The sequence below is a fragment of the Bombus huntii genome, chromosome 13 (assembly GCF_024542735.1).
Source record: "Bombus huntii isolate Logan2020A chromosome 13, iyBomHunt1.1, whole genome shotgun sequence".
In the NCBI taxonomy this organism is placed as follows: domain Eukaryota; kingdom Metazoa; phylum Arthropoda; class Insecta; order Hymenoptera; family Apidae; genus Bombus; species Bombus huntii.
In genome coordinates this window covers 10,820,390-10,838,070 of record NC_066250.1, presented here as the reverse complement: position 1 = coordinate 10,838,070, position 17,681 = coordinate 10,820,390, and the positions used below count along the sequence as shown (strand labels likewise).

Genomic DNA, 17,681 nt, shown 5'->3' with positions numbered 1-17,681 from the left:
AAATACCGCACCTAGCGAGACTCCTTCTACGTCTAAGGCAGGGACTACCGGGCATAGCCTTACTGACGAGTCCACCGGTAGTCCCGGGACGAAACGCACTCTCTCTCTCTTTTCATCCTTCACAGATACCTGGGCATGACCCTGGACAAGAGACTAACGTGGAAAAAACACATCTCAGATAAAACGAAGCAACTAAAGGACAAACTAAACAAATTCTATTGGCTCACGGGCCGACGCTCCAAACTAAACCTACAGAATAAAATTACCCTCCACAAGACCGTAATAAAACCTGTCTGGACCTACGGAATCCAACTATGGGGAACAGCAAGTAACTCCAACATTGAAATACTTCAACGCTTCCAATCGAAAACGATAAGACCCTTAATAGACGCACCTTGGTATGTTACCAACGAAACAATTCATCGCGACCTCAAGATAGCCACAGTCAAAGAGGAAATAGCAAAATATAGCGACAGATATAGCAAAAGATTCAACAAACACCGAAACCCCATAATCACTGGACTACTTGATACGACGGACCAGATTCGCAGGCTGAAGAGGCACTACCCGCTAGATCTAAACGCCAGATTCATTTAGTTATCAAAAATTAAGCAATATTCACTTATTTATAATACTTACTTATAAATTATATTTGTCGGGTTTACATTAGAATTAGGGTTAGGTGCGTGAAACGAATCTTCGTTTGAGTTACACGTTGTCGTTATGCAATAGAGAAGACATTGACTAGTGCAAATACGATTATTATAGAACCGGACAAGTAACCGTGGTAGTTAGGTACTCGAGAAACTAATGACAATGATCCTAGGTTCAATAACGAATCCGCGGTCGACGGGATGACAGATGAGCGCACTCACAAAATCTAAGTCGGACGCGTAATATTCACTGGTCGTAAAGAGTTACTCCTTTCATCAATGAGATCGCGAGCGAGAATGCCTTTCCCGTCCCGATGATGCCACAGAGGAAAACTATAATGGGGTGTGTCTAAGGATACGAGATCATCGGATTCGTCGAGAAAAGCCTTCGTTCAGAAAGTAAGGGAAATTGACGTTGCTGCTAATTGGTCAATCTCCATATCGGTGGTTAGAAAAAGATGCTAGCCGCCTTCGAGGGAAAGTTGCTAGTGGGAGACGCCGCTCGTTGAAAAATATGTCTCCCCTATCTTCCCGTAGTTGGGACAAAGACTGTTTGTCGGTTTGAAGGACTTTAGTTAACTAAACCTTAAGATTTATAACGGGCCCTCGGGCTAGCCGAACATGTACTGCGGAGACGCATCGACATCTGGCAATCATCTTACTCGAAGAATAGGCTCTGCGTGTGGCGAGCCACGGGGCAGAAACCGTTGGAATGTTTACTGTCGCGTGACGCCACGAATATTTCTTTTAAGGAGAGCTATAGAATTACTCCATACCTTTGTTAGGCAAAGCGTTCATCCCGTGACCGCGGCTACGTTCGGCGACTGACTGTCGCCTCGAGCCCAAGCTCACTATCACAACTCTCGAACAATTACAATCGGGTTGAATAACTACAATTGTTCAATTACAGCTATAGTAGACTCTGGGTTACAATGTTGCGGGATTATCCAAAATTCCAAAGGCTCCGGTGTTCTTTCATCTCCGACATATTTATCTATAATAAATATTAACTTATTATAAATAATCAGCCATATCACTGCGCCACGCCAGAAAAATTACTGAAAATTCTCAACGCGAGAATTGATTGTAATTTTAACAAACAAATAAATAAAGCCGTAGTAGATAATACTCTTTAGAAAGTGATTTAGAATAAAGATATTTGCTGTGTCTGAAGGACCTTAGCTAGCAAATTACTGAGATTTATGATGGGTCCTTAAGGCTATTGAGGGTACGCAGTAAGGATGAGCGGACATCTGGTTTCCATCTGACCCGCGGTGTATGGCCTGGTCTAGGTAGAGGGTCGCCCGACGTAACACTGCCATTGCCGTATTTTTAATATTTCTCCGTGAAAATTTTATACAATATTCTTCGAATGTCATACTTTAATTTACTATTGATTTTAATAAAGAGATTTTAACTCTGACGTCACAAAAAATTCACAAAAACATGCCTTTTTTGTACGAATTAACCTTAGCCCTCCTTATGTAAAACTACATTTATTTAAACAACATTCTTTTGTATCACGTGAAATACTGTATGTCTACTTTAAGTATATTGATGAAAATTATAAAAAGCAATTTAGTTTATATTCTTTACCTTCTGTGATAATGCAAACAATTGTGTTAACAAATCAATGCCAGCGCTACGACTAACGGCCGATTTGTAAAGCACATTTCCGAATATTAAGAGCATTACCCCCCCCCCCCCCCCCCCCCCCTATTGGAGTTTACAGACCTGTGTATACGAATGCGATGCTCACAATACTGATGATTCAGGAATAATCAGATATTCATTGACGTGTGTTGATGTTGCTTCTTAGATACACAGATATACATACATATATAACGTGAGTTTATGTAGAAACGTGAAGAAGAAAATTATATTGGACATAACGTGAACTTAGTCAGAACATCTACTCAGTAACACGCATGCGCTGTAGCCACGTGAATCTGTCTGAACTGAGCGACATGTTTGCTACTAGTGGGTGATGCCATTTTAATGCCCACAGTGCTGCTCATGGTGGTGTCCGAGTTTGAACGGTATTTTTTCTCTCTGTGCAAGTTTATATGTGTATAAAAAAAATTTACATTCTATTTTGACGCGAACTATTAACAAAAGAAAACATGTACTGGATGCAAGTGAATAATGAGTGAATAATAAGTGAATAATAAGTGAGTGTAAACAACTTTTAAGATCATGTATGACACGTTAACCTGAAATATTTTCCATTGTCTTCTGCTTTTCATTAATTTCACGACTTTTTATTAAATAATTACAGTTTTGTTAAATATATTTGATAACTGTATTTCATACAATTTCTATATTTATTTACAAGTTGCTACTGTTATCGTACAGTTATTACATATTTTAAGGAAAACGCGAATTGTTCTTTGAAGATATTATTAAAGTCTACTACTCACTAAACATAGATTTTCTTTGTGCACAGGCAAACAGTTGGTCTAATAATAATAATAATTTCATAAAGCAAATAGCCCGAGTGTTAATTTGCGTACGCCCCGTTGATGCAATCTCCGTGGATATAAAATTGGACAACAAAATGGACGTAAGTACCTTTTGAAACATCATTGAATAATATACTTTGTTTCTATAAATCTTGGTTAATATAACATATTAAATTAATGTTTATGTACCACTTTCTTTAACTATTTCAATATGACAAAGTAAGATTTGCTTCTTTGGCCGTTGTGACGCAAACTTGTGATTTGTAATAGAAATGAAATTTAATTGTTGAATTAGACGGAATTTCCACCATGGTATATAAAATTTTGTATAATGTATCTGTCAATTGTAAGATTTCTTTGGCCAACGCGCTATGATCTCTTGCGTCTATGCTTTATATATTATGGCTCAATAATAATACATGGATTAAAAATATTAAAGTAATGCAGAACGTCTAGCATCGATGCAATTTTGCTTATTATCGTTATCAATATAATATTTAATTGCTCCGTTGTAGAGTAATGAGTTTATACGAATGTGATCATCTTACAATTAAATTTCATTTCCATATTTTAGTTTATAAAAATGGAAATATTGAATTACAAATGATTTTCATTAATATGTTAATATTTAGTATAGTGATTCCGTTCACCATTTGTGCTATTATTATTTGTTGTTAATTTTCCTAGGCTTGTAGAATATAAAATTGATATTTATACATATATAAATATGTTTTATGTAATATTATTGTAAATCACTGTTATCTATTTATTCGTACGATACGAAGTGAATTAATAAGAAAGATGCATGTTACAGATAAGATTTTTATCATATTAATGCGTCGAAGCATACAAGCGTCGAAGCATACGAGCGTTGAAACAACGTAAGTTGTAAAAAATATATTGCCGTATAATAGATTAAAACTCACACATGTACCAGGAACATTCATCATTGGCAACGTGCGTTACCTTTTCACTGATGTATTTATATGAGTACGGGCATTGGATTCAGCTGAGGCATGCTTTGTTGTACAATTAAATAAGGTTATACAATTATAACCTTAAATAGAGCAGGTCACACGAACGTATCATTAGTTATTCGTTCTCAGTTCGATGAGTACGTATTTTTTACGTATGTCCAGCGATTATTCTATAGCAAATAGTTGTATCGGAATGAAAACTTTTCTATTTTGTGCAAAGATTTTTAAATTTGTTGATTATAAATCATTTGTTATTGCAACAATCATTTGTATGAATCAAATTATTTACAGTTTTTAACGCACTTTGATATCGATTCAGATTAAAAAGAAATATTATTGGAGTTTTACAACACAATGTCGCGAACGTTCCGTTAAGCACGGTTTACGCCACAGTCAAGAACAATCGCTATTTTTGAGAACTAGAAATTTAGCGCTTCGACGCCAACTCTGCAAAACAGGCAACGCTCGTATGCCGTGACTTCTATGTACGTACGAAATGACTGTAAAACGTATGTCTGTTTTAACGCTCGTGTACCCTCATGCCCAGGTTTAAATTTGTGCATGCGTTATAAAAACTATTGCTGCTGTGAGTTTATGTACAAAATTTTTCCACACACAGTTATAACAAGGCACAGATACACGTTTGCATTCGTGTGCGTGTGCGCATGCCTGCGTGTATATATATTCTTACACAAATTGGCAACATAGTGAAAAGGGAGAAATTTTGCATATGTCCCTTACTGCCCGAACAGCATCGGGACAGAAGTTCTAGTATAGTCTAGCGTAGAAAATTCGTTGAGCAGCCTGTACAAGCTGAAACGTATTGTAATGACGCCACGCATCGACTCCAAAGTCTCATGAAATGATATCAGTATATCAATATATACTTAATATATACCCATTGGCTTTGCTTACCAATTAAGAAAATATATTACTTTCTGCATCGATGCCAGCCAATATACATCATAAAAGAACAGAATACGTCGATGCGTTTGTAACGTCAATTCATATCAGAGACCAGGCCACACACCACGGACAGGATGGCACCCAGATGTCTGCATATCCTTGGAGCGCACCCTCAATAGTCTTAAGTGCCCACCAGGGGGGCCTTGGCATTTTTATAGTTAAGGTCCTTCGGACCAAGCGAGTATTTCCTGTCTTAAATTTCCCTTTACGTTTATTGTCTACCACGTGTTAGCTTAGAAAGTTGGTTTCCTCCACATCTGGTATGTTCCGTTGGCAACTTTCTCGCGAGGGCGGCTAAAACCCTTCCTGGTCCACCAACCGTCCTATTATCCAATCGGAGATGGTGTCTACTGCCCTCACTTCCTTAACCAAAATTGTCATCAACAAATCCGATAGTCCCGTGTCCTTAGACACACCCACCCCTAGCTTTCCTCAGACACAGTATCGTCAGTAAAACTTCACTTATTCTGTATCCTTAGAATAGTCAACATATCTATGTCGGTCTCTACTCTTATAAGTCGCGTAGTTAATGTATTGTTGTAACTAAGTCTTATATAACGTGGTTGGAGTGAATTGTGATTTATGTTAATTCAGTGCGTGTTACATTGTGATTGCTGAATTCATAATAAAGGTTGATTAAAACCAAGTAAATAGTTGTGTTACGACTCAACTATATTTTATTTTCACCGACCAACCCAAAAATTACGTGACATTTTGGCGATCCGTGCCAGGATCCATCAGCTTCGAGAAAACGAAATTACGCATTTCGGGCTACGGTCAACTTCGAAGATTGAGGATCAACGGACCACTGCAACAGAGCAGACACCTCTGACGTTTCGACAAAGGAACACCGCAACGGCACCTTTCCTACGGGGTAAACGATCAAGGTGAGCGAACGCTGAACTCTTTTGTCAAATAGCACAGACAGTACAAGTAGTATAACAATGGCAACGCCACAAGAAAGTAATACCGAAATGGTTGACGCCGCTTTAACTAGTAGTGGGATAGACCCAACAGTTAGAGCTATAATAGACGCATGGCAGAAAGAGAGCGAGAGTTCCACGCAACGATTTAACCGACTCGAAGCAGAGATCGCACGAATAAGCGATAAGTTAGCAAACATGCAAATGAGAAACGGATCAGAAGCCAGCTCCCTGATAACTATAGATGAAATAAACCCCACCACTACGGATCAGTCAGTCTTCCGAGAACCCCCTCCAATGCCTCAGCCACCCCAATCACCCGAGGGCAGAGCGTTCCTCCAACGTTCTACGCAACCAGAGCTTAAAGCTACAGATGTAATAAGATGTATATCACAACTTAACGGCGAAAATGATATAGGAGTGGAAGAATTCGTTAGAGAAGTCGAAGAGATGAGGGTAATGTGCAGCGAACAGTACTTACTGCTAAGAATGATTAAGACTGAGAGAATTTCGGGAAAAGCAGCTATGGCAATACGTAGTGTGCACATTTCAGAATACGCCCACTTATACCAAGCATTACGACAGAACTTAGCGACTCGAACCTCGGTCCGTGAAAACCAGGATCAATTACGAGACACTAGACAAGGGTTTAGTGAAGGCGTACAGAGCTATATTACTCGGTTTAGACGAGCCTACAATGAATTACAGCACAGCATTACTAATGAATACCCAGATGAAATGAACATGAATGAGACGCGCCGTGAGCGACAGAATCTTGAAAGACTCGATAACGGACTTTGTTCGCGGATTAAAATTAGAAATAGGACAAATACTACTGACCACTCCGCCGCAGAATTTTATTGAAGCCGAGAAACGCGCCATCGAAATCGAAAGATACTTTCATGAGCACAGAACCCGTAAGGAACGGACCATTCGCCCCGATAATCGACCACGACCAGTAGCAAATTTCACGTCCACACCGCCCAGAGCGATTCAAAATGGTTTCGCCCAACAACCTAAAACGGCCTTTCGACGAGCACCGTTAGAAGAACGAGCCCAGGTACAATGTTTCAAGTGCAAACGCTTTGGACACAGATCAAACCAATGTCCAAATTTTCGAACACCAGGCCTACAACAACGAGCACCCCCAATCAACTTCGTCCAGATGGAAACGAAAGAATCAGGATCAATGCAACTACAGGAGAACTACCCACAGTGCTCCTTGGACCAGCCGGACAACCGAAACGAACATTTCTTGTCGACTCAGGGGCAGGAATCAACCTGCTCAAGCGAAAATGGACAGCAAGAACAGAACCGGTACCTGTGAAGAAATTCACAATGGGACACTCTGAATTCGAAACTTCCGAACGCGTCATTATAGATCTGTTTGACAAAAAGATAGACTTTCATATAATAGATGATGATTTTCCGCTAATAGAAGATGGAATATTAGGTTTCCCCGCATTACGACAGTTTAAATTCAATCTTTCCAACAACAGATTAAAACTAAATAATAATATTATTTTGTTACAACCGGCAACGACCATATCACCTGGGCAAGTCATATCAAAGACAGTGTACCTAGAAGGAAAACCGACTCCAGTATGCTTTATCAATGGTGGTGAGTCCAACTTAAAAATCACTAATTGCATCGAAAATTCCAACACCTACAATCAAATTTCTACATTCAGAGATCTAGTTAGACTTTCACATATAGAAAAGGCTCTCAGAGAACCAATTGAAAAGATATTACTTTACTATTTGGACGTCTTCAATCTCGAAACAGAACTCTTACCGTGCACTTCACTTGCTAAACATACAATTACCCTAAAAGAGAACAAAATCATAAACACTAAATCCTACCGACCCCCTGAATGCCACAAAACAGAAATTAGGCGACAGATGGACGAAATGCTTAGGAAAAACATTATAGAACCTTCTGACTCTCCATATAATTCCCCAGTATGGGTTGTACCAAAGAAACAGGACGCCTCGGGAAAACAGAAATGGAGAATTGTAACTGACTTCAGAAAAATTAACGAACTTACGGACCAAGACGCATATCCACTACCCGACATAGATGACATAATATCGCAGTTAGGAAACGCAAAATTCTTTTCCGCCTTAGACTTATCCTCGGGATTCCACCAGATTCCTATGGATCCCAAATCCAAGAAGTACACTGCATTTAGCACACCACAAGGACATTACCATTATAATCGAATGCCGTTTGGACTCAAAAACGCGCCAGCGACATTTCAAAGAATGATGGACACTGCGCTTCGCGGACTTATTAATAAACATTGCTTTGCATATTTGGACGATATTATTATTTTCGGTCAATCGATAGAAGAACACAACCAAAACCTAGCTATCGTTTTACAAAGACTTAGGGAATTGGGGCTGAAACTACAGCCAGATAAGTGCGAATTTTTAAAGCCCGAATTAGAATACCTCGGACATACCGTAACAAGCGAGGGAGTAAAACCCAATCCGAAGAAAATAGAAGCAGTAAAAAACTTTAGACAACCTAAGAACCCAACAGAAGTAAAATCTTTCCTCGGGCTAGCAGGTTATTACAGAAAATTTATTCGTAACTTTTCAAAGCTAGCAAAACCCCTTACGGACCTCACGAAAAAGGACACGCCATTCCACTGGACCGACAGAACACAACTCAGCTTCGATACGTTAAAAGAAAGATTATGCCAAGCACCGGTACTAAAATATCCCGACTACACAAAAACATTTACGTTGACAACGGACGCCAGTAACGAAGGTTTGGGAGGGATCCTTTCACAAGACGGGCACCCTTGTTGCTTCATTTCGAGAACATTAAACCCTCCTGAACGAAATTATACAACGACGGAAAAAGAATTATTAGCTATCGTTTGGGCAGTTAAAAGACTGAGACAATATTTATTAGGCCGTAAATTCCAAATTCAAACAGACCACCAAGCCCTTAAATGGCTACACAACTGTAAGGACCCCTCAAGCCGACTGATCCGATGGAGATTAAGATTAGAGGAATACGAGTATGACATAGAGTACGTAAAAGGAAAGGAAAACGCGGCCGCTGACGCCCTATCCAGAGTACACGCGATAACACAAACTGACGTCTTATTAAAACAATTCAAAGACTGGGAAAAATCAGAAGAAATACCAAAATTATTAAAACTAACACCTAACAAAGACAACTTTTTCCAATTAACAAAAACATATCTAGGCCCATATGACGAAACCGCATGGTTACAGAAAATATCAAACGTACTCAAAACAAATAGAAAGATAGGGATAGGAGACAACAACTTAAACGCACAAGACAAAGCACACATAAAGAGACTTCTTTTGTTTTTCAATGACCAACGCGGCGACATAGAGTTTGCTTACGAGCCAATACAGAGCTTAAGTGACGAAGAGATAGAACAAATACTGAAAGAAAATCATGACTTGATAGGACATCCCGGGATACAAAAGACGTACGACAGAATCAGAGACAAATATAGTATCCCACACCTTATGGACAGAATAAAAACCAGAATAGAAACTTGTGAGACCTGTCAAATCGCAAAAATGACTAGGATTCGACCCAAAGAAGAACCATGTATAACCGACACACCATTGGAACCCAATGACAAGATAGCCATGGATATACTAGGACCATTGAAGAAAACGAAACGAGGCAATTCCTTTATACTCTCCATTCACGATGAACTCACAAAATACCTTATCCTTGTTCCTATAAAAAACCAACAAACAGAAACTATTTGGAATTCCCTGTTAGACCATTACATATACATATTCTCAGCGCCTAAGAAAATACTGACAGACAGAGGACAAAATTTTATTAGTAGCTTAATGCAAAAATACGAAGAAGCCTTCAAAATAAAACACATTAAAACTACTAGTTTCCACCCCCAAAGTAATGGATCATTAGAGCGAACTCACGCTGTAATAGCAGATATGCTAAAGTGTGTTCAAAGGGACTCAGGGGAAGAATGGGACGAACATTTAAATTTTATATGCCTAGCCTACAATACGATGATACACGACTCGACCGGTTATACACCTTTTGAATTGACATTCGGACACAAAGCCAACTTACCCTCGACCATTTCACGAAATCCACAACGCACTTACGCGGACGAAGTAGCATTCAGAAAACGAGAATGGGATTCTAGACTTTCGAAAGCTCGCGACCAATTGATTAGGAGTAAACAAAGATATCAAAGAGATCAGAGACGACGAATAATAAAACCCCAGTCAATATTTAAAGAAGGGGATAGAGTCTTAATACACAACGACCATAAAGAGCATAAATTAGACATAGAGTGGCTAGGACCCTACACCATTGAGAGAGTTAAAACACCGTATTATGAGGTTTTAATAGAAGGTAATATCAAGAAAATTAATGGAAACCGGTTAAAACCTTATTTTCCAGGACGGGCTTCATAACTATAATATACTTAGGCAACACGCAAACAGCAACCTTACCGGAAAAGCCAATTGACCTAGAGATAATCCGCAGAAACACTGAGATTTTGGAGGACCAAAATCAATCTAAGAAGGGGGGTATGTAACGTCAATTCATATCAGAGACCAGGCCACACACCACGGACAGGATGGCACCCAGATGTCTGCATATCCTTGGAGCGCACCCTCAATAGTCTTAAGTGCCCACCAGGGGGGCCTTGGCATTTTTATAGTTAAGGTCCTTCGGACCAAGCGAGTATTTCCTGTCTTAAATTTCCCTTTACGTTTATTGTCTACCACGTGTTAGCTTAGAAAGTTGGTTTCCTCCACATCTGGTATGTTCCGTTGGCAACTTTCTCGCGAGGGCGGCTAAAACCCTTCCTGGTCCACCAACCGTCCTATTATCCAATCGGAGATGGTGTCTACTGCCCTCACTTCCTTAACCAAAATTGTCATCAACAAATCCGATAGTCCCGTGTCCTTAGACACACCCACCCCTAGCTTTCCTCAGACACAGTATCGTCAGTAAAACTTCACTTATTCTGTATCCTTAGAATAGTCAACATATCTATGTCGGTCTCTACTCTTATAAGTCGCGTAGTTAATGTATTGTTGTAACTAAGTCTTATATAACGTGGTTGGAGTGAATTGTGATCTATGTTAATTCAGTGCGTGTTACATTGTGATTGCTGAATTCATAATAAAGGTTGATTAAAACCAAGTAAATAGTTGTGTTACGACTCAACTATATTTTATTTTCACCGACCAACCCAAAAATTACGTGACACGTTCATCGCATCAGTGTTTCAGCGTATGTAAGCACCGTTGACAGTCACGTTTTCTTTCTGTTTGACCAGGTACTACCATTAACTGTTTCTCACACCGGTTGCTGATCGCAATTGATTCCACAATATTTTCCACCGAATTCGATACAAATATTTCTATTTTAAACAATTCATGGTGATTTTTGCAAACATTTTGAGTTGTTTTTTTATATTTTCAAATGATATGGAATTTTTAGCGTTTTGCATGGTGTTTGTTACTCTGTCGTACATTTTATTTCTCATTTATAATATACAATTTGCTAAACATGTAGAAGGACCGCTCGTTGCTTTGTACTAATTTGTTACCTGGAAGAATACATTCATGAAATAATGTTAAACAACCATGCTAAAAGTATTGTTTGCGAATCTGATTTTTCTTACATTTGAATATAATTGAGAGTTGAATACAGTCGACTTCGCTACACAATAGTTTGAAAATATCGATCGGCCCTGTCCTATGGTAAACGTTAGGAGTTGAGGAAAAGTTTCTTTGTAATTCTAATGGAGCCGTAAATTTACACAAAATTTACACCTCTCTTGTTATATACGCAGTATTCTGGATTTGTGCAGTTATGTATTGTTTTTAATGGTAGAACCTGACTAACTGATAAACATGACGTCATAAACCGTTCTTTCTAGTATCTAGTTCTGTAGCTCTATACGTAGCTTTCTATCCTACCCATGATTTATGGCACGATTGACTTCAATTACTAGACTAGGACTGTTTCATAGATTTTTCGTTTCTTAGGATGTTACATTTGGTTTGTATTTTTTTTTTCAGCCTTCTGAATATGCAATAACAATAAAAAAAGAGCCAATCGATCCAGAGATCTGCGATGATTTGTCGCCAGTTGATACAAATACAGGGAATAAAAATGAAACAGCGACGTTTAAAGGTGAATCTTCGGACGACGTTTATTGTAACAATGAAGAATCCGCGTTTCCTCAAGAAAGTACGTATTTAGAAAATAACAAATCGGATCCTGATAAACGAAAAAGTAAACATAAAGTACCTTCAAACAACAGAATAAGTTGCAATGTTTGTTTGTTAACTTTTCAAGCTAAACATTTATTGGAACTGCATAATAAATTATATAGCTGTAATGTATTTAAGTGTGATAATTGCACTGCAATCTTCACTATGCATATTTCGTTAATACGTCATTTAAAGAAGCGATGTTGTACGAAAAAATTGTCTGGATATAAGTGTAATTTTTGTAACCGAAAGTTTTCCTATAAAAGACATGTCCAGTCTCATTTATTCCATGCGCATGGGAACGCAATATTTTCTGGTGGAAGCAAAATTATGAAAACATCTCCTGAATCGTTAGGAAAGTCGAATCATTCGGATGATATAGTCATGGCAGAATCAAAAACTTCACACAGTCCCTGCTCAAAGAACGTAAATAGCTCAATAAATATATCTTTGAAACTATCTAATGACTCAAAGAATACATCCACCAAGGATTCGAGCAGCAAGATCAAGTTTACGCATCCGAAATGGTTAAACGATTCGCATGGTACACCTTCGAAAAGAATGAAGCAATCCGTCCTTACAGACTTCATATCGACGTACAAAGACAAACCGAATGACAGATGGGTTAGCCCGGAAAAAGTTATCGATACGGAGAATATTCCTGTTACTGCGACTATTATTCCAACTTTAACGCTCGAGACATTTAGTAACAAGACATCAACGGCTGCAGAAGTTATTCAGATGTCTACTTCTGTTAAGCGAATCGAATCTCCTGTTAGGAAAAGATCATTTGTTCAAATTCGTGTGAATTTAAAGACAATGATATCTTTATTAAGGAACGAAATAAAAGCTGAATCTGAAAGCTCTAATACCTCGCACAATATGTCTTACAACCTTAGGCCAGTGAAAAGATGTTCTTCTTTATATGATTCTTACGATTTATTGGAGTGTAAAGAATGTGTGGTCCGCTTGGAGAAATGCGACAAATTCTTGGAGCCTTCTAGTTTTGTGTCAAACGAAGATGAAGACGAAGACGAAGTCGAAGACAACAACAAACAAGCAGTATCGAAAAATGTGAAAGAGGAATTTGAAGGTTTTCGCGAAACAAGCTCGACATGTAACATGCCTTTGAAAGCTGACACGATTGCGTCAAAGCGATTCAATGAATTTGTAAAATCTTTCGCTGATAGATTAATCGTACTTCAACAAGAATCGGTTGAATTTCAGAAGAACTTTAAAGTCTGTCAGCAGAAAATAATTCAATGTCATATTTGTAAAAAATCGTTTTCTTCGAAGAAAAACCTGCGCGAGCACATGAAATTGTTCCATACGATTTACATTTCGAGCATATGCAACGCGCGTTACACGTCCATGAATAAGTTACTAACTCACTATCTACGTCAGCATGGTGTGTTTAAACGAAGGGAATGTTGCGTGTGTTATGAGAAGTTTGACACGTCGGCACTGTTGAAGCGGCACATGATTCTGCATTGTTTGAAGACCATAAGATCAAAAAAGGACGCTTCACCGGTTGATGTTGAAATAAATTGCAATGCATTCAAGAAACAACACAAATGCAAAGGTTGTCGCAAACGATTTTGGCTATACTCATGTTTGAAACAACACGAGAATGTATGTCGTCGAATGAAAGTGTTAAGAAATAAACAACGTGTACCTCGTGTAAACCATTTGTCTCGGTCCTTGAAAGAACCAAGTGACATGGAACTCGGCATAGTACAGTCGCCTGATTTGGAACAAACGTTGGATGTTTCGGGTGGGACGACAAGATCTTTGAAAAATTATTTGACTCCAAGTGCGCTTAATACGGATGATACTTTCTCTTCGTCATTCGATACAGCTGCAAAACACAGAAGGTTACTTAATGGGATTGCATGCTTAAAGGGTCATAAAGCGGACAAGATGAACAGAACAAAGTTTCCTTGCACTACTTGTGGAACACAATTCCAAACATTTAAAAATTTGTGCATACACGAGCGCACCTATCGCCAAACAGCCACAGAAAAGTGTAACGTTTGTAACACGATGTTTTCCACTAAAAGATTCTTACAGTTTCACATGCTTGCTACTCATGTGCCTTCGTGTTCGGTGAACTACAAATTCTTTTGTAAGTTCTGCAATCAAGGATTTGTTAAGAAACAGAGTCTTCAAATTCACGAACGACACTTGCATATTGGGCAAGATTCTAGGCTGGTGCTGAATTCCGATTGTGTTGTGGAAGATAAACCAATCTGCAATATATGTCATTTGTTATTCGAATCCTACGAACGTTTAGTCGAGCACAACACGTATTATTACAAGGGCAATGATTTTTTATGCGCAATATGTGGTAAGTCGTTTCAAGGAATGTACAAGTTTTATCATCACAACAAGTTGGAGCATTATCCGGACGAACCATCGAAATTGTACCCTTACAAATGCGATACTTGTAACGAAGGCTTCAGCTACGAATCACATCTCCACGCACATAGGCTACACGTTCATTCGCACGATTCGCCAGCTGACAAAACGCGCGACCGCGATACATCGGATCAGACTTTTCGCGTGTGTTCATAATTCTTTGGATAAATTAAGATAATCATAAAATAAAAGCATAGAGAATATTTAATTCTTCGATTTATAGGTCGTTTGAAAATCAATTTTCACGGTACTATACTGAAGAATCGGCCTAGATTGAGACGTACAATAAACACGCCAAGTACACATACACATACGAAGCAAATGATTTCAAAGTGTCCTTTAAGTCATGTATTCGCATTTTCCATGACACGCATGAAATGTATCGATATTTGTTGAAATATAATTTACAAGACAAATCAACGCTTCTGACCTAATACGAACTGCGCTCGGCTTAAACATCGAGCATTGAGTGAAGTTTGGGTGTCAGCCGTAGGCGCTTCCTGTTCATTGTTTGCGATGGTCTCAGTTTGTTGAAGCAGAATATGTCAAGCATTCGCTAGACGAACAGCCAGAAAACGAGTGAACTAGATATTCCATACTGTCTCTAACTTTATTTAATATACATCGTTTTGTTCCCATAAGAGATAAAGAGATCTAATCGCGTTATTGTATCGTTTACTAAGTGTCGCTTGAAACAGCTTAATGAAAATTATGATAGATCGAGTAATAAATTTGTCTGCTTTTCTTTGAACGCGTTATATTTATGTGCTTTCATATACGTATATGTTTCCGTGTGTGTGTGTGTGTGTGTGTGTGTGTGTGTGTGTGTGTGTGTGTGTGTGTGTGTGTGTGTGTGTGTGTGTGTGTGTGTGTGTGTGTGTGTGTGTGTGTGTGTGTGTGTGTGTGTGTGTGTGTGTGTGTGTGTGTGTGTGTGCATGCGTGCGTGCATGCGTGCGTGCGTGTGTATTTTATCAAGTACGTTAATCACTACCCTATTTCATTATTGTAAAATTTTTTGTTAAAGGGAGTTTTTCGTTCGACGTGCGCGTTTGCGGATCTTTATATTTTGTAAATTGTTTTTGGTCAGCCTAAATGTTTGAAGAAGTTAGAAAATAAATGAAGCGAGGGTAAGTAAATGTTGCAATTTCTTTTCTTAATTGGCCTGATATTCGTCATTTTTCTTTTATTGCAATGTTTATTCGCTATAATTATTCGTTTAAACGTCCGCTCAGTATAATAATTATAACATCCGTTAAAAAATGAACAAACCTAATTGTTTGTTCGACCAATCGCGGGGAGACGTAGTCGCTAGGAGAGACGTCAACGGGAGTCGTAAATTCCCGTTACGATTATAACAATCGACACCACGACTTGATCGATCCCCTGATTTCCGTTGAGATAATAGGGGTGATTGAGTTTGTATAACACTGTGATTCACAGAATTATAAATTATATATTTCCAACACTTAGATTACACTGATGAGCATAGATAGATAGATAATCACTTATCGCACGAAGATAAGATAGATATGTACGTTAGAGCAGGGCTCTTATAATTGGATTTAATGTATTAGTGGACGTAGCACTATAAGATATTTAGGAGAGGAAATGTATGCTCGACAATACCGAGACCGACTCTCGCGTTATGCTTAGACTGCCCCGATAGGCATTAGCGTTAGACTTAGTAGTTGACTTTTCCAACGATGTAGAAGAAGTGAAGTTGAGTGACGATGCTGTGTCGGAGGAAAGCTAGTGATCGGTGTGTCTAGCGCACGGGATCATCGGATTTGTTCATACCATTTTAGGTCAGGAAGTGAGGGCAGTATACATTGCCTCGGATTGGACAAACGAAGGTTGGTGGACTAGGAAGGGTCTTAACCGCCCTCGATAGAAAGTTGCTAGTAGGAAGCATCGTACGTGAGAAAAACTAACTTTCCCGTGTCAAGCCGTAGTAAACAATAGTCTTTGGAAACTGATTTAGAAAAGACATTTGTTGGGTCTGAAGGACCTTAGCAGGCAAGTGACTCGGGTTTATGACGGGTGCTTAAGGCTATTGAGGGTACGCCGTACGGAAGAGCGGACATCTGGTGTCCGTCTGGCCCGCGGTGTGTGACCTGGGCCAGGCAGAGAATCGCCCAGCGCAACACTAATAATGAATCTGATATTGAGATTAAAAAAAAATTCATTTCGTTTATCACACGTGGAATGATTATATGATAAGTTTCATATTTGACAGATGACTAATTGAAATATGGATCGTAATTACAATTTTCATTATGAGATGATATATTTACTTACCCAGCTATCGATTAATAACGTCGAATGATAATTGTACGGGAACGATATTGCTTTGTAATGTGCAATTAAACTATTACGTTAAATATTCAGTAAATAAATATTTCAATTTCCATCACAGTGTCGGTCGTACAATACGATAATCGAGAGGAACATGAGACCAAGAACGATATGTATCGCTATGAAAGCGCGAATTAAAATTGTCGTATTAGAATTTCTATAAAGAAATAAGAATTGACGTTTATATCACAGAATAGTTGCAGCGCGTAATCGAATAAATTGGTTGTTCCACGGCGGGAAAATGAACTACTTTTAAGAGCTTTCACCGGTTCTGCCGTACAACGAAACGAACAGTTGAGCAGTTATAAGAGCTAACGTTTGTATTTTCTAAAAATTAGAAAGCTGGTAAACTTAATAGATTGCTCGAGAAATTTGTAGAATTTAGTAGTACGATATGTACTGTTTTTAAAAGTATAGGTATTCTTGAATAAATTACATTTTCCAGAAAATAATGTAAATTCTTTCCCCGTGTAAACTACGACATTCGTACAACCTTTGTTGTTGTACGAACCAACACTCTCGCATTCGAAACGTTGTGACTCGCGTTAATTAAAAGACGCGACATGAAGTTAAAATTATGCCTTTGTATATTCGGGACTCGAAATAGGGTGAACTGGTACCATTGTATACAGCACTTTGATTCGAAACGCTTTGTAC

The 17,681-nt window shown here is 38.6% G+C and overlaps 1 protein-coding gene across 2 annotated transcripts; it reads left to right on the top strand.

Moving 5' to 3' along the window:
* The first annotated feature begins 2,648 nt into the window (after window positions 1-2,648).
* LOC126872647 (zinc finger protein 184-like) lies at window positions 2,649-17,255 on the top strand. Of its 2 annotated transcripts, none has more exons than XM_050632752.1 (3): window positions 2,649-2,824; window positions 3,100-3,216; window positions 12,057-17,255. In XM_050632752.1, the coding sequence occupies exons 2-3, from the start codon at window positions 3,211-3,213 to the stop codon at window positions 14,823-14,825; spliced, it is 2,775 nt and encodes a 924-aa protein (XP_050488709.1). In that variant the 5' UTR covers window positions 2,649-2,824; window positions 3,100-3,210; the 3' UTR covers window positions 14,826-17,255. The 2 variants fall into 2 exon arrangements, with proteins under 2 accessions (XP_050488709.1, XP_050488710.1); XM_050632753.1 differs by having other exon boundaries at window positions 2,649-2,851.
* The last annotated feature ends 426 nt before the right edge of the window (window positions 17,256-17,681 follow it).